Raw genomic sequence first — 21,796 nt, forward strand, 5'->3', positions numbered from 1 at the left:
TACTCGTTTAAATTTAAAAAAAAGGTGCATGCTTGTGGAGACTGCAAAGTTTCCTAATGTGGCTTGCTTGCTCTGAGGAAGTAGGCAAGGTTTAGTTTCATAGGGTCGGAAGGGACCTCAATAGATCACCGAGTCCGACCTCCTGCCCTGGGCAGGAAATAGCGCTGGGGTCATATGGTTATTCATTGCTCAGCACATTCTGCATTTGCACTGGCACATATTGGAAACCTATAGAATAATAACAACAAAAATAGTCCAGATAATAAGGATTTTCAGTATCCCAATTTAAGACTTTAAATCCATGTTTTGCAAAACAACTGAACATGGAGATGTCTGTTTGCCATATCAAATGTCTAAATACTATTAAAGTAGTAATGATGAATCAGGAACCTATTGCATTTGGCACCACAAAACAACAGAACAAAAAGAACATCTTTGCTTAAAAGAGTTCACAATGTGAGTATATGGCAACAGACAAGAAGTGAAGAGTGGCATGCAGATGTTGCAGGACTGGGAGACAATATTGGTCCTCATCAGCTTTTCAACATATCTTAATACTAAGAAAACTGTTTGAAAACTCTCAGGCCTATTTTATCGATTCTTACATGTGGATCTATGTACATGGCAAATTATGGTTATTTCTGTAACAGATAATTAGTCCCCATTGTGCTACACACGGTCAAAACCCAAAGAAACAATCCCCTGCTTTTGCAGTAGGATTTTCCAAAGCTCCTTCCTGATAGAATTGAGACTTACTGCAAGACTTTGAAAATCCTAGTCTTAACCAATAAAAGAAGCAGAGAGGGAGGTGCCCTACTACTCCGACGATTTGAAAGCAGCAGCAGACAAAGGGTGCCTCAAGCCTTTAACTTCTGCATGGGTTGTTTTATGGTCACATATGCCTTAAGGGCATTTTTTACCTTCTTGTTCCTTAAAGTATAAATGAATGGGTTTAATAAAGGACTTACTATCGTTGTGAACAGCGCCACCACCTTCTGTAGACTAAAAGAGTGGCCCTGACTGGGTTGGGCATACATGAAGATGGCACTGCCATAGAAAATGGAGGCCACAGTAATGTGGGAGGCACAGGTGGAGAAGGCTTTTTGTCTGCCTGTTGCTGAGGGGATGCGCAGGACTGTGGTGATGATGTAGAGGTAGGACACAGTGGTAAATGACAAGGAAGTGAGCAGTACAACACAGGAGAGGATGTACTCCAGCCTGAGGAGGAGGTCTGTGTTGGCGCAGGACAACTTCACCAGTGGGGCATAATCGCAGAAGAAATGGTCTATCACACTGGGGCCACAGAAGGGCAGCTGACAAAGCAACATGAGTGGGAAGAGGGTGGAGAGGAACCCACCCAACCAGCAGCCCATGACGAGAAAGATGCAGACGCGTCCCCTCATGATGATGGGGTAACGGAGCGGATGGCAGATGGCAGCATAGCGGTCAAAGGACATAACAGCAATGAGGATAAAGTCTGTAGTACCCAGAAAGAAGTAGATGTAGCACTGAGCAATGCAGCCCCAGTAGGAGATGGTTTTGTCCCAGGATAACAGGTTCTCCAGCATCTTGGGGGCAATAGAAAGGACAAAGAGGATCTCTAGGATTGAGAGGTTGCAGAGGAAGAAGTACATGGGGGTACGGAGGCTGACATCTATACACACCACAGCAATGATAGTCAGGTTCCCCATAAGGGTCAAGATAAAGATGACTAGTACAATCATGAAGACTAGGAGCTGCAGCGGCCATGGCAGCGGGAAGCCCAGGAGCACAAATTCCATGACCAAATGACTCTGGTTGCTCATCATTATTGCAGCAAGCTGTGATGGCCTGAATGTTAAATTTAATAAATTCAATTGGAAATTAAAACATTTCACTAATATTTAAATGTTTCCTCCTAACCCTCCCCCACTCCCCACCCAACAAAAAAACCCAGCTTAACAGAATCTTGACATTTTCCAAAAAAATGGGTTCTTTTTGGAAAATCAGGATTTAATTTTATTTTTAAATTAACATGACAATGAATGCATATTATCAACCAATACTAGAGAACAATCCAGAATGTTTAGTAGTTCATATAAAGGCCAGGTTATTTAATGCTTTGTTCTCTTCTGCTGGAATAAGAAAATCAGCAAATTAAGCATACATTTAAACAACACTAAAGCGAGCATGGGAATGAAGCCCAATTTACCAGGGCACAATAAACAGCCAAGGAATGAAGCATGTTTCCAGCTCATTTTTATGCAGTTTCAGTTTGGGCAAGTATTCAAAACATGTATTTAATCATAAGTAAGACGACAGCTAGGCAGATAAAAGGACGGACAGTCTGTTTCACACACGCAAACATGAAAAAAAAAAAGAAAGACAGACAGGTGTATGGGCTTAGGGGACATTTTTATAGTTAAAGTAAAATCCTTTTGGCACAGGAAAATGTAATGATCTGAGACATGCAAACCTAGAGATAAATAAGATAATTTATTTTGTTCTCTCTCCCTTTCTTACACTCACATAACCATGCACTGGAAAAATAAAATGTTACCTTTTCACTCCAGGGAAATGTAATGAAGGCCTTGTCTTGCTGGTCGCATGGAAATCTCTTTCACTTGCAGCAGATTCCAAATTTCTCAGCTTGTATCAAGACTTGGCTTAAAACAGAACGTGACATTGTGTTCATTACACGCATTACGTGCATTATATAACAAGCATTGTATATGTGCATGTATGGGAGGGGAGCTGAACCTTTGTTATATGAATGTCTTTCTCGTTGCTAATGTCTCACCACAATCGTGATCAAAGGGCCGGTCTCCATTCAAAGCATATCATGAACACCAGGTGAATATGGTTCTTTAAAATAATCCTGGCAGGCACCTAGGGAACCAAATGCCTGTGCCATCTAAATTCAGTTCATCTATGCAAACATCTTTAAGACAGCAATGCTCTGTGAAATACAGAACATCCTGCTGAGTCCAATGGGACAGTTCCCTCTAGCAAGTCTCCTGCCTCACTCCCTCCAGTAGACTCTTCTCGAGCTGGAGCATCAGGTTCTGCTCCACATCCAAATGGACAGCCCTTCATATTGAATCCCTGCCTCCATTGCCCCCTGCATGGCATTCTTTTGCTCTGGACTGAAGCATCCACACTGCCCCTGAGCGCTTTACTCTCTTATCCTGCACCAGGTCATTTATATCAACAGCCACCTCCTATTTCCTGTAACCGTGGGCCTTTGCTTTTTATATGTTATCAAATGTGGACCCTATCCTAAACCCAGAAGCGATATACAAACTCTGAGATATACACATGAGTAGGTATATATTCACTGGAGAAGGATGCGGTAGCAAACAGTTTAAAATTCATTCTGGATTCATGCCAAAGCCTTTCCCAACTCTTACCTGCCAGACTGACCGTGATGTAAATAGGTGCCTGGTCCTTAAGTTTGAGGAGTCAAAAGCATCCACATCATCCCCTATAGAAATGGGCCTGACTTAGCCATGCTGGGTCTGCGGGACTGTGGACTTTGATGTTGACTTTTGGTACTATCCAGAGGATCCTGACAGACCCCATGATTAGCCAGAGACATGCTATGTGCTGGGTATGGCTTAATTCAGGAAATTTCCATGGGCTGTATGACATAGGCCAGAGGGGATGTGCCCAGGGTTTCTTCTGGCCTTATAATGTATGAATACATGATGCAAGGTCAGATTCCCCAGTGGATATAACTTGACTTTCCTCTATTATATCACTGACCAGATCCCAGCTGGAATAAATCAGCACCAGCTTCTCTTAAATAAACTGGTCAGACACCTTTCTGCTGCCATGCGCTATATTCATTTGAGCAAATCCACAGCTGGCCTAAGTCAGGGCAACTCTATTGCTGTTATACAGTCAGTGATGCCTATACTGATTTATCCCACCTAAATAGCTGGCCAACTTGGAGGCCAATCAGAATTTCTCTTGTGTTTCTACAGTTCCTGCCTTTGTTATCCTTGGCACTGATTTTGCTTTGGAAGAAGTTTGGCATATGGGGAAGTGCTCAGGACTGATGGGATCAAAGGACACTGTACTGCAGCTGGACTAGATGTCCTCAGGTTTCTGTACTCCCCCTCCACCAAATATTATCATCATAGATTGTTTCAAAAACCAAGAAGCAATTTGAGCCCCAGATCCCTGGGGGTTTCACTTCAAATGTTTTGAAAGAGATTTTATTTTAAATGGGCGGGGGGAGGCTGAGAATGATAGGGCATCTTAAAACAGTTCAAGCTGGTTACCAAACAGAGGTAAAACATTATTATCTTCTTTTAGTGAAAAGTCCACTTATCTCAATCCTGGCTTATCAGGGAAATAAATAAATAATTCAACTCTCAGCACTTCCTAATTTTCTGTCACAGAAACGAAAGTCAGAGCACAACAATTCCCAGCAGCAAAGTCAGCGGAGAGATAAATGAAGTTTTGTTAAGTTTATTCCCTGGAGTTTTCATTACCGACAAACCAGTTTTTTAATGACTCAGAAACAAATGAAGTACCTTGGAGGCATCTAAGCAGGGAAAGCCTTACTAATTAACAGAGTCAGTTAATTAATCAGTTGCTAAAAGTTTTGTGGAAGACAATTTGCCAACTTTTTCCTGTATGCCTTACATCACCAGCGTCTGAAACAATCAGCATGGGAACAAAGGAGCGTTTGCATTTTGTGCTGTTCATGTTTGGCCTTAAGTTTTTGCTTTTGCTCTGTGAATAATCAGTTCCAATGTTAATCACTCATGGTCTCTGTCTTTCACCTCTAGGGCAGGGTCCTTTTTACAGGGTGGGTAGTCCGCACTGCATGAAAACTGTGACCCTTCGGTCTTCCTTCAGCTGGCCACACTGAATCTGAAATGTGCTTAAATCCCTTGTCCCTTTGAAAATGAGGGTTTAAGTATCCTGCTAAGCAGGGACACTGCAGAGGCCTTCGTCTTGCTGCCAGCAAGACATCTTCTGTTCACTTAAATGCTGTAGAAAAAGGACCCTAATGGTGAACCATGTTATTAGTGACACAATTTGGCATGGCAAGTGTTACCTAAAGCCCCAGTCTCTCTGGATGCCTACATATCTCTACATCCTCCCCTTCCAACTACTGCTAATGACAGGAGCCCCAGTCTCCTGTTTCAGATGGGGTCACTACAGCTGCTCTTCTATGCAAGAGAAGGGAAGATTGCAAAACCCAGCCTCCTACCTGGTTCTCTTACTCTGCAGGGACACAGTTTGGGCTAAATCCTATTTCAGTGTACGAGGTTAAATTGCAAACCTGCTAAATACTTCCATATTTTCAAGCAATAGCCTAGTAGGTACCGTTCTAAAGCAGGGAGCGAGAGACTTGGATTTTTGGCCTTCCTTACCCACAGGGTTTTGCAACTGTACCTCATGCTTCCTAGCAAAGTGCCACCAGACCATGGGCTAGGCCTTACCCAGGCCTTTCTCCAGCTTTCCTCTGGAAGCTGGCTCACTAGGCAGCTAAAAGGTGTATGGGGTCAGGTGACATCAAGCAAGCTGAAGAGTGTGTGGTTCAGCAATAGGGCTGATACTTTGAAAGGGCAGGTAACACGGATTCCAGCCTAGGCCCTTACTCCCACTGGGGCAGAAATTTCCCCACTGATGTCAATCCACATTACCAAGTGGCTAATCGATGCAAAATGCAGTAGGTCAGACTCAAGGGTGGGGGGCATGGTGCTGGACAGGTGCCTGGGGGGTAATACCTTATTTCTGGCCTGGTATTTACAGCATCAGGCTGAGAAGAAAGAGTTACAAGTTTCTGTCTAGGTGTGGTAGGCCTACAACACAGGTCTCACTACCTAAGTGGTTTAGGGACCCAAAACAGCATAAGATATGTTGCAGTGTCCTGTCCCCCATCCCTCCCGCAACCAAACAAGTCATCACCCAAAGAGTTCAAATGAGCTTATTGCCTTGACCCTGCAGTGGCATCCTCCATAGCAGTCAAGATGCTCCCAGTCAGGCCAGATGATAGCAATGGTCTCATACGACCTAAGGTCTGTGTACCTTAGATTGCATCGTCTATAGGTGGTACCCCATTATGAACTCAAGGTGCAAAGTGCTCCAGTGGACAGCCCCCATGCCTGATGATAGACACCATTTATGACAAAGACATGTTGTATTGACCTTGGGAACAATTCACTCTTCTTTGTGCCTCAGTTTCCCATTGTCTAATTCAATGCTGAGATCTTTGGAACAGGAGATGTGTCTGCCATGCAAACATACTGTGCCGGGTATGATGGGGCCTATGCTACAGCTGATGCCTCCAAGGTAATATGAATGATAGCATCAAAGTTAAGGTCAACACAAGAAGGAAAAGTCTCCTAGACAATGGAATGGTCTCCCCCTGTGAAATTATGGATGGTGCATTTAAATACATTTGAGTACTGTATTGGTAAATCCTTCTCTTATCTATCCAAGGGGCCTCTGCCACCCCCTGTTATCAAGGAGAGGTACCAGTACTCAGTACCTCAGGAGCATTTGTCCCTTATGTTCAGATGGAGAAGGCTTCCTGGAAATACTGTTACACTTGCCTCTCTTATCAGTCCCCTGAGCCACCTCAGGTGAGACATTTAGGCTGGGATTGATCATGGGGCCTTTAGAGCAGTTAACACCCACAGTCCAATGATTTGCTACAAACCTAAAGGAAATCGTTGGCAAATGTGGCCCTGATGGCTACATGACTCCGTTTCTCCATATTTAAAATCACCAATCACCTTATCTGACAGGGCAATTCTGAGATGAAATTCATGTCTGCCCTTGGGGTTTTCAGAAATTACTGTAACAGGGGACAGTATGCAGGTGCTTAAATCAATAGATACCAGCACTGTGATGATGACAATAGTATTGAACTTACATTTGGCATGTTTCATCAATTGATATCAAATGACCTAAAAGAAAAGAAGCAACATTGAAGGGTAAACTGAGGCACAGGAAGGACTTATCCAAGGTCACCCAGAAGGTCACTGTTAAAGCTAGGACTAGGATTGAGTCAAATTCCCACCATCCTCATGGGAATCAGGTTTATTTCCCTTTTAGGGATGGGGAAACTGAGACACTGATTAATTAATTGGCTTTTGCCAAAATCATGCTGCATCTGGCACAGAGGTAGTACTGGATGTAGGAGTCCTGGAACCCATGCAATGGTCTGTGTGCTCCTTTACACTGCCACACATGTGAAAGAGAGTGTCGACACTTGACATACTCTAATACAAAGCGTAGGGGGTGCACGCGGGTGCACATGCACCCCGAGATTGGGCATGGACCACCTGCAAGTGCCAGCCACAAAACCAGATGTGCTGGCGGAAGTACCGTGCCCTAGTTATCAGGCTACATGCATAGGCCTTGCACAGTGTTTTCGCTTAAGTGTGGCCCACAGGAGGGCCAGGAGAGCCTGAACCTAAGAGCCCTAAATCCCAGTGAGCTGCTCTTCTCCCTAGGCCAAACTGTAGCTAGTCTTATATTTTTATTTTTGGGGTATGGGGAAACTGAGGAACAGGTAAATTAGCTAACTTTCCCAATGTCACTGTACATCTGTGGCTAAAGTAGGAATTAAACCCTCAGGTCCTTATTCGCAGCTCAATGCTTCTCTAAGGCTCCTGCTTTTTGTATCCTGCATTAGACCATGCCGGGTGGAGAAGAGGTATCTAACAGGAGATAGTGCAGCTCAGACATGTTGTATATCTCTGCCACATAGTCCCCTCATATTCTTCTATGGCACTTGGCTTAAAGGAGTTTCCTTCTTCTTACATAGCTGACTATGCAGCCAACATTCAATATCCTTAATCTTTGCTTCCATCGTGTGGCCGTCTCATAGAATTACAGCTTCATAGAATTGATTTAGATTTTAAACCAACTTTTTTCTTCCAGGTGGAGTTCAATCTTCCCTCACCCATTGACAATCTATCAGAGGGGATCAGCACCCCATATCGGCCAAAAGCAAATGCAACCTATTTTATACAACAATGTTTTGGCTTCTGAAATTCACACCTGCACAGCAAGAAAGCAAAAGGCCTGGATTAGTGATTCCCAACCAGAGTGCTGCAGCACCTGGACGTGCATGGATATCCTTGTTAGCACTGGGAGGTATACAAACATGGTTCACAAGATAAATCCAGACATTTCAACTAGAAATTCAAAGTATTAAAAGCATTCTGACCTAAAATTACTTGGGGAAACAAATTCAAATTTGCATGTATACCTCTTCTGTAGTTTCAGGAACATATCAGACACAGGAAGAATTAGGATGTGATAGTCCTAGTCTTCTTGGTGGTGGTTTAGACCTCAGCTGGAGGGTTGCTTGCAGTTCTGGGTTAAGGAGCATCCAAAATGAATAACAAAGGTTATACAGGGACTATAAATTAAGTGTTGCAAGGAAGTCTGTAAGGCCTAGGTGTCTGGGCAATGCTGAACATATTTTGGACATAAAGTACAATTAGGAATTAGTTGCCATCAACAGTTTCAACAAACAAAAGTCAGGTTTAGATTCCAACGTGCATATTCAGCTCAAGCCCTCAAGCTCATGAATATTCTGGAGAAAAGGAAATGGTCACGATCTTCAAATATTTCAAACGTTCCCCTAAATTAGGGAGAGGAAGAGACACTATTCTCCATTTGCATAGAGATGTAACAGCTTTAACTACATCAAAGAAAATTTAGAATAACTCACAGGATAGGAGGTATAGGAGAAGCTTCCTAACATGGAGAACCATGGGACAAGTGAACAAACTGCCCAGGAAACTTGAGGTATTGCCTTCATTAGTAGTTTTTAAAAGGAGCCAGGATGAGCATCCATGTAGGATTGCTTAGGAATACTGAACACTGCTTCACATCAGTGAAGGGGTTGATTAAATAACCTGTGAAATCCCTTCCAACCCTTTAATTTTTGGATCTGGTCTAGCATTCCTGAATACCTTTTCCTACAGAATTATTCACTCACTAGATAATTACACACTCTCATTTTAAATGCAGGTTTAAATACTGGTGCTAGCTTATTTATTTATTTATGTATTTATTTATTCGGCTGTTTTCCCAACAGGAGATGGAAAGGTAAAATGCTGCTGTGGCGAATGAGACTATGGCAAAAAATTTCATTCTTCTGGCCTTCACTGCTGCCCAGAACCCGCATATCCTGATTTCTGTGATTGTCCTACCACCTACATCTCCACCATCATGATGAATATCATTCTTATCACTATTACCCCGCTGAACCATCATCACCATCATCTTCGGACTCCCACATACTTCTTTCTCCAGAACTTCTCACTCTTTGAGATTGGGTTCACCTCTACTGTCACCTCCAAATACAATCTGGCATGAGGCAACATAATGATTTTGGTAGCTGAGTGCTTTGTACAAGTCTTCCTCTATTTGGTCTGGGGAACTGGTGAGCTCTTAGTCTTTGCTCCAGCGTCCTTTGATAGGTACATGGCCATTTGCCCAGAATCTGTGATACTCTGCCCTCATGAATGATGGCATCTGCACACTCTTAGTGCTGGGCTCCTTGATCATTACCTTTGTCTTTATCATTATCTCTTCACTCATCCTATTCTGATTACCTTTCTGCACCAAAATGTCATGAACTATTTCTTCTGTGATTTAGCACCATGATTAAACTTTCCTGTGCACAGGATACATACATGCTGAAAATCATAAATTTCATCCCAGGAGTGATTACAATACCAGGCCATTGTGCTCCAGTCATATGCTAACATAATTTCCACTGTGATCTGTAAGACTTCCAAAAGGAAGAGACAGCCTTCAACACCTGCATCTCTCCCTCATTGTCATCAGTGTCAGCAGGTCCATGCACACATACTAAGCTGACTTAAAATAATGTGACTTAATTAAGCCAGTTGAACTAAAATGGCTTAAATTAAGCCACATTAGAGTGTACACATGTGAAACACCTTGACGTGGTGGCAACCATCTTGTGAGCTAGTTGACTTAACTAATGTGGCTCAGGATAATATACATTGGACGTGCATTATCCTGGCCACATTTAAGGCAACTCTGCTCCACATATGTGCGTACTCTCTGACAGTTAAGTCAGATAAAAAAAAAATAATCCATCTTAAGTATTAGAAAGTTAATATGTGTATATGCACCCAGCTATACCAGCTACATATTCATGTATCTGTAATCAAAGCAGGGCAGCAGGCTGAATCTAAGAAAGCTTGTAGCTGCATTTAACACCATAATTTTTTCTTCTGCTCAGCCCTTTCATTTACAGCCTGAGAAATAATCCAGTCAAGGAAGCCTTAAGGGATGTTATTGGGTGATGTGTGACATATTTTTAAGTACTGAAGCATGTAATACAGGGGAGAATGGGGTGTTATCAGCTAAGTTTTGGAGGGATTTGATCTCACCATTAATCAGCCTGGGAAGGGGTAGCAAAAGCCAGAAAAGAGATAGCAGGAGGGTCAGGTTAACTTAAGCTGACCAGCGATGTTGGTGTCCTCCCTTAGCAGGTCTGGTTAGGATGCCTAGCTTTCTTAGTATATCGGGCAGATAAAGAATTAGGTTATGGGTGAAAAATATAAGGATTTATTAGAAACAACTAAAAAATAAAAGGGAAAGTACTACAATGACAATTGGTTTGGCAAATAGTTTGGAACAAACTGGAACACATGATACAGAAAAGGCAATGAGAAGCAATATGTTCCCAGGCACAACTTCAGTGAAATCACTTAAAACAAATTAAGCAAACACAAAGAACCAGTCTATATTAATTGGAAGCTCCAATTAAGTAGGGAGGTCTCTACAGGAACTGAAGGCTCCTTCCATACTTCACAGAGTGTCACACCACTACACGCAACAGACTATCAAATCCAAAGCACAGACAGCTATTTCAACCGCAACCAACCTCACAGAATAACCCAACACACACACACAACTGCTCCAACAGTAGGTTTTATCCTCTCTCTTACTCTCCTGATCACTCCACTTCTCTCATCCAATCATCCTGTCCATTAGGCCTGTGTGAAGTGGCTAGTATTCGCTTCGGATTCGGCCGATTCAGGGGACAGTGATTCAATTTGGTGATTCGAATCACTGTCCTGAATCGATTTGGCTGAATCTGATTTCATAGATTTCATAGACATTAGGGCAGGAACGGACCTTGAACATCATCAAGTCCAGCCCCCTGCCCCAGGGGCAGGAAGTCAGCTAGGGTCAAAGGATCCCAGCAAGATAAGCATCCAAATGTTTCTTGAATGAGTCCAGAGTAGGCGCCTGCACCACTTCTGGAGGGAGTCTATTCCAGGCCTTGGGGGCTCGGACAGTAAACAAGTTTTTCCTTATGTCTAGCCTAAAACAGTCCTGGAGGAGTTTATGACCATTGGTTCTTGTTATCTCTTAGGGTGCTCTGGTGAACAGACCAGGTCCTGATGCCCACCCCTTATGAATTTATAGGCAGCCACCAGGTCCCCCCTGAGCCTGTGCTTTTCCAGGCTGAAGAGTCCCATGGCTCTCAGCCTCTCTTCATAAGGACTACTCTCTTGCCCTCTGATCATGGGTGTGGCTTTCCTCTGGACTCTCTCAAACTTCACGACATCCTTCTTGAATTGCAGAGCCCAGAATTGGACGCAGTACTCCAGTTGCAGCCTCACTAAAGCCGAGTACAGTGGGAGGATAACATCCTGAGATTTACTTGAGAAGCATCTATGGATGCAAACCAGAGTTTTGTTTGCTTTACCAGCTGTGACATCGCATTGGTGGCTCATGTTCATCTTGTGGTCAATCATGACCCCCAAGTCTCTTTCAGCTGTGGTGCTAGTGAGTGTAGCACTGCGGAGCCTATAAGCGTGCTGCAGGTTTTTTTCCCCCAGAGGTGAAGTACCTTGCATTTTTCCATATTGAATGCCATCAGGTTTATATCCACCCACTTACTAAGCTTATCCAAGTCAGCCTGGATCACCAGCCTGTCCTTAGGTGCGGACGCTATGCCTCAGGGCTTTGGGGGTGGGGCGTAAGGGGTTGGGGGCACAGGCAGTGTTTTCCTCGATCCTCCCAGTTTTGGGCTATGGGCTGAGGAGGGAGAGGAGGATTGAGGTAATTAAGCAGAGGCACTGGTGTCATCGTGAAGGCTTTGGCTTCCATGATCACAGTCCTCTCTTTACTGTGGGTCAGGAGGTGCTCAGGGGGATGGGGGAGAAGTGGGGGGATGGGGCTTGTATATAGATTAGGCTCACAGATTGTGTGTACATACTAAAAATACCACTTGAGTGCACGAAGTGGAACATGATGCTGCCCTGGGGTGTCTGTGCATGGGTAGAAGCAATTTGGTTGGAGTGGCTAGGCACAGCAGAGTAATACTGTGTGACGTCCACTGGGCAGAAGCTTTCATTGGGAGTCACCTCATCTCCACCACATTCCCTGGGCTGGCTTCCAGCTGTCAGCTGTCTCAGATCATATCTACATTACATGTATTACATAGAATTCAGCTAAAAAACTTTAGTATCAGAGTCACTAAACATTAATATATTTTTTTCTGACAGTCCACACATCCTCACATCATTTCCTTAACTCTTCTCTGCACTCATCCTGTCATTATGAATACTATTAAACATTATGCAGTCTTCTGGAACTGGTCTCAACAAAAATATGAGCAGGGATAAAATTCCTGACCAATTTCTATTTTTAGTTGTATCTATCTCATAAATTGCAGTGTAGAAGATCCAGGTTTTGCTGATCAGGGGAATAGAAGCGGTCCAGGAAAGATATGAGACACTATATTGTGCATGATCATTTTTATTTGACTAACTTCATGGTTGGGATAGTCGTAAGCAAGCTTTTGGGTATCACTGTATCCTTCCTCAGGCCTCTGGGATACAAGCAGACACAGAGAAGTTCAGGGGCAAATGTAACAAAAAAGCTTGTGTAAAAGTCCATATGTAAACAAAAATAAGATATAGTCTTCCAAACGTTTTAGGCTATTACAAAGAAAGCACAAAAAGACAAAACAAGAGAAAGAAGAGGAAGAAGAAAAGGAGCAGAAGCAACACAAACTACACCCTTAAAATGAAATACAATCAAATAAAATATTGCTGAAATCCAAACTAAGTTTGCTTTTTGAGGTTCAGGTTTCTAAACTGAATGCAGAAGTCTTTGGGGTAGGCCAATGACATAGTGACATCACATTAAAAGAGTTTTTTGACTGTTCACTTTACAACACAGTAAATGAAAACTGACCCCCAAAATGCTGTCCCTTGTTGTATTCAGGGTTATCATTATATTAAGCATGAAGTTATATAATGTAGAATAAGGGGGATTCAAATACCTGAAGGGTGATTAGACTATAGAGAGGATGGAGATGGGCTTCTCCCCATGGCTGTGAGAGACAGGACTAAAAGCAATGGCCTCAAGCTGTAACAGTAAAAGTTTAGGTTGGAGATTAGGAGGAGGCTTCGACTATGAGGGTGGTCAAGCCAGGCTCCCGTAGAGAAATTGTAGAATTTCTATTGGAAATGATCAAGAGCAGGATAGACAGACACTTTTGTGGGATGATTTAGTCAGGGATGTTTCTGCCCCTGACTCTGTGAGGTCCCTTTCAGCCTTGCTTTCCTATGATCTTATGATCCTATTACAGGTTAGTTTGACTTGCTATAGTATGGGAACAAGAAGATAAAAGTGATAATGGATGGGCTGGCAAGTATACAAAAGCAGTATCTCCCAACATTTCCTTTTAAGTTCTATAATGGTTTGTCTGTCTATGCCTGAGGATGAAAAATGTATTTTTAAGTATATATTGGTAATTAGAAGAGAGACAATCTTCCGACCATGACAACGGCAACAAAAGTGGAAAAAAATAAAGCTTGGAATTAATTAGCATAGGATAGTTAATGCGTTCTAACAATAGTATAATGATCAGGTCTCAAAAGGATTTAATCATGAGGAATAGAAGCAAACCTATTGCAACTAAAGCTTATATATGCTCATTCCAAAAATGAGCTATGTAATATCTTTGAATTTGATTAAACTGGAAATAACCAGTCTTGAAGACAGAAGGATTACAACACAACATCCAAAAATCATATTATATTTACTGGACTTGCAGGTAGGGTTTTTTTTTTTTCCTGTCTGACATACCAGGGTCTTTTCCCCATTCAGTGATTTAAGGGTGAATCTGTTACCTGTGTGATAAGTAAAGATTTCTTAGGGTAATAACTAAGAAATCCTTGCTTCTCTCATAATTTCTGAACCATCATGGCTACAACATTGTTCTTACACTAGCTGTTATATGTGGGGGAGAGACTTTTGGTTTTTAAACCTTGGAACTGTATGATACTCAGAGATGTTATCTGGGGAAGCTAAAAGGACTGGACTTTTAGTTGGAATACATTTGGTTTATGTTCAATAGTTTTAGGTTCACTTACAGTAATTTCAGAACTGGCTCCCAGCCCACATTGGAGACACTTTAATTTTTGCTAATGAAAAGGTGTTTTAACAGCAAAATATTAAATGTGAGATGACTTGATTTATTTTTCCTCCTCCTCATTCAGTTGTATGATATCTGTTAGACTGGAAAGAGTAACAGCATCATGATATCAGTATGCTCATAACGCATTTTTCCTGCAAACATACTGGATTTTTTTTTGTATTTCATACTTGTGAAGACACCTACATAATACTGTGAGGAAACATTTATTCTTTGGAGAAGCATTACATTGATCAAGCTGGTACATGATCAAGAATGCTGTTATCATCATCATCATCAATACCAACATTGACATTAAATTGTTAAATAGTTTCTGTCCAGTGACGACTTTTGTGGTGACTGGGGCGGTTTGTAAAGCAGCAAGACTAGTTTTTAACTGAATATATTCAACAAATATTCACCAGATTTAAAAAATTTTTTAAAGTTCAATTTTGATGGAGAGGCCCCGGGTTCATAGCCATATGGATAGTTCCTTCTTGTTTTATCCACCCTTTATTTTTGCTACAATATTTATCATCATTTCATGAAATAAATGTGACTTTGTAAATTATATGTGGCATGGCTTTTATTTCCTCTTCCTAGAATAATGAGTGTTAGGTACTCAGCTGGTGTGCATCAGAGTAGAACCGATGTAGCCAAAACAATTAGAAAAAAAGAATATTAGTCAAAGATTCATTATGCAAATATAAGAATTGTCCATATTTTGACCCAGTTTCTTACCATATCTTTCCAGGTCAAGGAAATAACAGTGACAAAATGTAAAGGAAACCAGTGACATTTCTGATTAAGTGAGGAAAGTCAAATATGGCCAACATAAGTTCAGTGCAGCTCCAGTACTTATAAGCAGCTTGCACAGATTAGCAGGAGCTAAAGATGTGGTGAGATATTTCATCTTAAACCAGGTGAGCTTTCAATAAAGTTGCAACACTCCTTTGATATTTGAGGGAGAGACATTGCAAAATCGTTCTTCTGAAAAAGGACAAATGTCTATGCCCCAGCTGGTTTTGATGGAGGTATTACCCTAATGGGTTTCTGAAGTACAGAAAAGGTTTGGCTTCTATACTCCTCTTAAACCCAACCCTTGAATACCAGAAACCCAACACTCTGCACCTCCTACGAAATTTGCCTCGGTTTTCAGCTGCAACTGTCATTTCATCAGAATGGGACAAGGTTGGATTAAAGTTGAAGTAACCCTAATTAGAGGACAACACTCATTGGCTGTGAATTATTTTGAGTATCTTTCAGATTAATTTGAAAGCTTCTTAATTTGCATGACTCTACAGTGATTCACAGAAGTTAAACCTTAGGTTATGGGGAACCTGTGCTGACACTGATGTTGGCATCTAAATTGAAGACTAGAGGGGAACACACTGCTGTGAAAACACAAAGAAGGTTATTTCCCACTGCCCTGTACTGCCTTGGGTGATGGGAAACTACTTGCAGAATGCTGCAGTTGGATCTGATGATAACACTTTCCACTTGTGTTAACTGTTAACCCAGCTTCTGGTAATCCTAGTACCGGCAAAATAAAATCAGATTTGGAGTGCGAGTAATACAGGTTTCCCTCAGTTTATGCAGGTTCTGTATATGCAAATTCAGTCTTACACGATGACCCTTTTTATACCCAAAATTCATTATCTGAGAGGTAAATTCATTCTTATGCAGTCGGCATAGGCGCCCTCCCCCCCAAGCAGGTAAGTCTGCAGGGGGAAGGGGAAAGGCCCTGTTGCAGATGCTTTGGGAGCGGCCGACACCAGCTGCCTGCAGCTGCTGGGTTGCACCAGGCCCTAAACCCCGCAGGGCTCCTGCGTGCTGGGAAGAGCCCACGGCTGCCACCAGCACCAGCCAGCAGCAGCCAGCAGTGGCAGCCTGCTTTTGTCCCACATGAGGATCCAAGGGCACGTGCCCCCTGGGAAGAGCCCAGCAGATCCCTTAAGCCCATGGCCCTCCTGGGGTGCATGTAGCAACAAGAGCCGCACCCCCAGCCCCGCACCCATTTACAGTTCCCTCCACTTTGCTCCCTGCTGCAGCTCTGGGACCGGCTGATGGGCTGCACTGTATGCCTCCCCCAGGCCCTTTCATAGTCCCAGCTTTACTCCCTCCCTCCCTCACCACCTTGGGAATATATCCCTATTTCTTACATTATAAACTGGGTTCCCTTTATGCAAATTCAATTTATGTGCAGTTTTCCGAGAACGCATGTACTGCATAAATTGAGGGAAACCTGTATTACTTCCTTGGGAATAATCCACTTGGCAAATAATTCCTCATTTCTTAGGTTAATTTTAGTTAAAAATATTGGTTAATGACTGATATTGTTTACATTTTTTAAAGGGATCTACAGTAGGAACATATATAAAATGCTGACATGGAGAACCAAACATTGGTAAAGAATTTCATCCTCTTGGGGTTCACTGATGTGCAGAAATACCAGGGTCTTCTATTTTTGATTCTCCTGGTTACCTATATCTTGACCATAATGGGAAACATTGTGATCATCACCATCATCCTCCTGGACCATCGCCTACAAACCCCCATGTACTACTTTCTCTGGAACTTCTCCCTGTTGGAAATTGGTTTCACCTCCACCGTCATCCCCAAAGCCCTGTTCAACCTGGCATCAGGCAACAGAACAATTTCCATACCTGGATGCTTTGTACAAGTATTCCTCTATTTTGTCTTGGGTACTATTGAATTCCTCTTATTGGCAGTAATGTCCTTTGATAGGTATGTGGCCATCTGTCACCCTTTGTCCTACACCACCGTCATGAATGAGCGTGTTTGCAAAATACTTGTGCTGAGCTCTTGGATGAGTGGCTTTTTGATACTTATTGGACCATCACTTGTAGTATTCCAACTGCCCTTTTGTGGCCAAAATATCATTAACCACTTCTTTTGTGACAATGGACCCCTGATCAAACTTGCCTGTGCAGACACTAGACTCCTGGGACTGGTAGACTTCACAATAGCTGTGTTTTCTCTCCTGGGCACTTTTACCGTTACAATCCTGTCCTATGCCAGAATTATCTCCACTGTCCTGAACATCCCTTCTGCTTCTGGGAGACAGAAAGCCTTCTCCACCTGCATATCACATCTCACCGTTGTCTCCATCACCTATAGCAGCTGCATCTTCATGTACATCAAACCCATGGATAGCAGGGGGCTGGACCTCAGCAAGGGGGTGTCCATTCTCAATACAGTGGTGTCCCCTTTGCTCAACCCGTTCATTTACAGCCTGAGGAACAAACAGGTTCAGGAGGCTTTGAGGCAGGCTTTTGCCCACAGGACAAACATTTCAAAAGGACAAACGTTATAATGACAAAAGGAAGAGTGAAATAATGGAGTAAATTGTGGTTAATATAATATTAATGGCCATTATCAATATGTACTGATGGTTTTCTAAGCAAAATAATAACAGATATTCTGTTCTACTTTTGTGGGGGGGGTTTGGTTCCCATTCTCCTTGTCATTGACTGCAATATCATTGCTCCCATGTTCTTACTTACCATCTGTCCAGCTGTCTATCCAGTTTTCTAGCTTTCAGTGTCTGTTTTTTTCTTTCTTTCTTTCTTTTTTTTTTAATTCACTCACTTTCTCTCCAACAATGTTTCTCTGCCATGGGTCTTTATTTGGTTTTGCTTCAATCCTAAAATGAGTAATATACCACTAGGACTTTAGCATGTTAGCAAAGCCAGATCCAAGGAGAGTGCAGTGGAGCAGTAACACCCAGCTTCCATAGTGAAGGTGACCTTCCTGCAGCTCCATTGCTTTATGGCTTCAATGCCTGGGTCCCCTGTTATGTTACAAGCACAGCTGGAACTGTTAGCTGGACTGGGACACCTGGGTGGAGCAGGTGAGGAAGAGGGGACAGTGTTTTGTACTGACACCACCACCTGAATAATGCCCATCCATCGGTGCAGCTGCTCCCATCAGCAGGATTCCTTGAGCCAGAAGGGGAAATGCAGTGGAAGGGTAAGGAGCAGGGACCCAGCATCCTGTGAAGCCACTGCCCACAGCCCCTGACTGGAGTGAACATGAGCAGTCCTGGGTCTTTCCCTGCCCTGACAGCAGGGAAGACAGCAGAGCAAACGTGCTTCTCGGTGGTCTTACTCCCTGCCTATTCCCCAGGTGTTCCTTGTGGTCTGGGACTAGGCTCTGGAAAGGAGACTGCCCTGACACTGCTGATGTTCCCAGTCAAGTGTGGCACTGCAGGATGCTGCTTATCAATGCCCCTGGCTGAGGTGGGGCAGGAGCAGCCTTGGGGCTCCCCCAGCCCTGGATCAGCTATGGGCAGGCAACTGCCAGGCAAGCCCTGCTGCAGAGGGTGAGAGAGGAAGAGGGTACCTGCATTGGAGGGGCAAGGGTGCTGAGTGGTGGTGGGGTGGAGGGAGTCTACCTGCTTCAGGGTCTTCAAAAAGTTCCTGGCAATTGGGGGAAAGGGGGAAGGAAGGCAGACTTGCGACATATCCCACGCCCCCATGTTCAAATTCCTGCATCCACCTATGTGTGTTAGTAATGCTTCTAGTTTCTTTTTCACTGGAGAAAAATATTTATTGTCCTGTATGTGATGATACACCATGCCATTTGCACCCTCTCATTCAAAATTCTAGATCCATCCATGGCATCCCATCATGCCCCAATGAAGTATATAATAGGATTATTTTTATGTGCATATAGGTTTTTTCTTGGGTGGGGGACTGTTAGAAAAAAGAATTACAACATCCAATGATTATATCAACAAAGAGCACATAATGCTCCAGCTTTCATGAATTGGCTTCAGGGGTCATGATATAGAGCAGCTGAGTATCCAGTTTTCTCTATATAAATACAAATGAACCAAGACGTTTAATTTATATAACTTACATTTACAGTGCATAGCTAACAGGCAAATGTTCTAGTTAGCAGTAACTGTCAGCAAAGCTGTTCAAAATATATAAACCCTTTCTTAAAAGAAAATGGTACTGGAAAGTATTCCTATATATTTCATCCCATTAGCCTGTTCTGGGAGCATTAAAACTATACCAGGTACTGATATAAGATTACTAATCATGCATATTTCATGTTAACTAAAATTTTTCTGAATCTGTAGATTTACCCTGGAGAATAAGACAGTGATGAAAGAGTTCACACTCTTGGGCTCCACAGATATTTAAGATATTTAGGATATTTGTGTCTGTGTGTGTGCATGCACGTGTGCTTGGGGGTATGTGTGCATTCATGGGTGTGCATGGATACCAAACATCAGAGTGATCTTTCTGTGTATATTTCTGTTCTTAATTCCTTGGTTTCCTATCCACATGGTATTAACTTCATGAAGCTGAGAAGTGGATTTTGTCGGTTTGTTTGTAGCCCAGCACTGTTATGCCTACAATACCAAGCATGTTCTGTGTCTTCCTTTTGACCTGTCCTCCTATATGGAGAAAATGTTATTCTGAAAGTTTTTATGGTGGCTGCTGAAAAGCTCAAACTATTTTGCCCTTACCCAAGTGTGTGACTGAAAGTGTCGGATTAAAAACATGAAGGAAAGGAGAAAAAGTATAAAAGAGCTAAGTTTCATCCGTCTTTAGCATAACTACAGCCATCTGTTACACAAAGACTTGATAAAACACATTGTAATGATCACTATTCTATTTTCAATACACTGCATCAGTGTGGATCTCTCCCTCTCTTCATCCATCATTAAATCTCTCAATCTGTATTCCCACATAGCATCCCCATTCCTAGACACATGTGATGCCAGATTGATGGGTTTAAACATCCAATAGAGAAAAAAATCAGTATAGAAGTTCTAAATAATAAGAATACTCCTCACATGGCATGCAAGCTATATGGTACAGGATATAATACTCCATTTGTTTATATTATATCTAATTTACTACACGGTTATTTATTTCTCTGTTTTATTATCATAGATTTCATAGACATTAGGGCTGGAAGGGACCTCGGAAAATCATCGAGTCCAGCCCCCTGCCCCAGGGGCATAAAGTCAGCTGGGGTCACAGGATCCCAGCAAGATAAATGTCCAGTTGACTCTGAAAGGAGTTCAGAGTAGGTACTCGCACCACCTCTGGTGGCAGTCTCTTCCAGGTCTTGGGGGCTTGGACAGTAAACAAGTTTTTCCTTATGTCCAGCCCAAAACAGTCTTGGAGAAATTTGTGACCATTTGACCTTGTCACCCATGGGGCACTCTGGTGAACAGGTGTTCCCCCAGATCCTGATGTATACCTCTTATATATTTATAGGTAGCCACCAGGTCCCCCCTGAGCCTGCGCTTTTCCAGGCTGAAGAGGCCCATAGCTCTCAGCCTCTCATCATAAGGCCTGTTTTCCTGCCCTCTGATCATGTGCGTGGCTCTCCTCTGCACTCTTTCAAACTTCTCCACATCCGTTTTAAATTGTGGACCCCAGAATTGGATGCAGTACTCCAGCTGCGGCCTCACCAAGCCTGAGTACAGTGGGAGGATGATGTGCTGGGATTTGCTAGAGAAGCATCTATGGATACAAGCCAGAGTTTTGCTCACTTTGCCGGCTGCAACATCACATTCGTGGCTTATATTCATCTTGTGGTCAATCATGACCCCCAAATCCCTTTCAGCCATGGTGCTAGAAAGCATAGCACTGCTGAGCCTATAAGCATGCGGCGGGGTTTTCTCCCCAAGGTGGAGTACCTTGCATTTTTCAGTGTTGAAGGCCATCAGGTTTTTGTCCACCCATTTTCTGAACCTGTCCAGGTCAGCCTGGTTCACCATCCTGTCCTCGGGTGTGGATGCTTTACCTTAAAGTTTGGTGTCATCAGCAAACTTGGCCAGTCTACTTCTGACACCAATGTCCATGTCATTAATGAAGATGTTGAACAATATAGGCCCAAGGACAGCCTTGGGGGACCCCACTGGGGTCATGAATCTATTATGTTGTAGTTCTCAGCTTTCTCAAACAGGAAAAATGTGACTTTAAGAACACAAAGAATCAAAATATGAGCCTAAGGACATTTGCAAAATAATCATTCTGGGTAAAAATATCCAAATAATCACTCCAGGACTGAAAGGAGAACGGTATTTTTTAAACTGGTGGATATTTTTTAAGTTCAGAGGGATTGAAAATATTCCTGAATCAGGTTGAAATCAGCTTGAAATCTATGGAACACTTGAGCAAAAAAACCCAAAAAAACCAAAAAACAAGTTGAAGAAAAAAAGTAGATACAGTTAAAATATTTTATTTGAGGGTTTTTTTTTTAAAAATGGTGGGTTTGGAAATGCAAAGAGTCGTTCTTTATGCATGTTAAAATAAACATTTACTTTTATTTTTAGATGCCTTTATTGTGTTTGAAAATAGAGCTATA

At 42.6% G+C, this 21,796-nt stretch overlaps 2 protein-coding genes across 2 annotated transcripts; one reads left to right on the plus strand and one right to left on the minus strand.

Annotated features, from left to right (window-relative positions):
• Positions 1 to 857: 857 nt before the first annotated feature.
• Positions 858 to 1,805, minus strand: LOC102376915 (olfactory receptor 6M1-like). Its single transcript, XM_006037425.1, has one exon. The coding sequence runs from the start codon at positions 1,803 to 1,805 to the stop codon at positions 858 to 860; it is 948 nt and encodes a 315-aa protein (XP_006037487.1).
• A 15,021-nt stretch (positions 1,806 to 16,826) lies between these two features.
• LOC102377152 (olfactory receptor 49-like) lies at positions 16,827 to 20,946 on the plus strand (the record flags this gene model as incomplete). The annotated part of the gene is made up of 2 exons (XM_006037426.2): positions 16,827 to 17,722; positions 20,928 to 20,946. Coding segments are annotated over exons 1-2 (915 nt in total), but the record flags the coding sequence as incomplete, so codon positions are not given.
• Positions 20,947 to 21,796: the final 850 nt, after the last annotated feature.

The sequence above is a fragment of the Alligator sinensis genome, unplaced genomic scaffold (genome assembly GCF_000455745.1).
Source record: "Alligator sinensis unplaced genomic scaffold, ASM45574v1 scaffold526_1, whole genome shotgun sequence".
NCBI lineage: Eukaryota > Metazoa > Chordata > Crocodylia > Alligatoridae > Alligator > Alligator sinensis.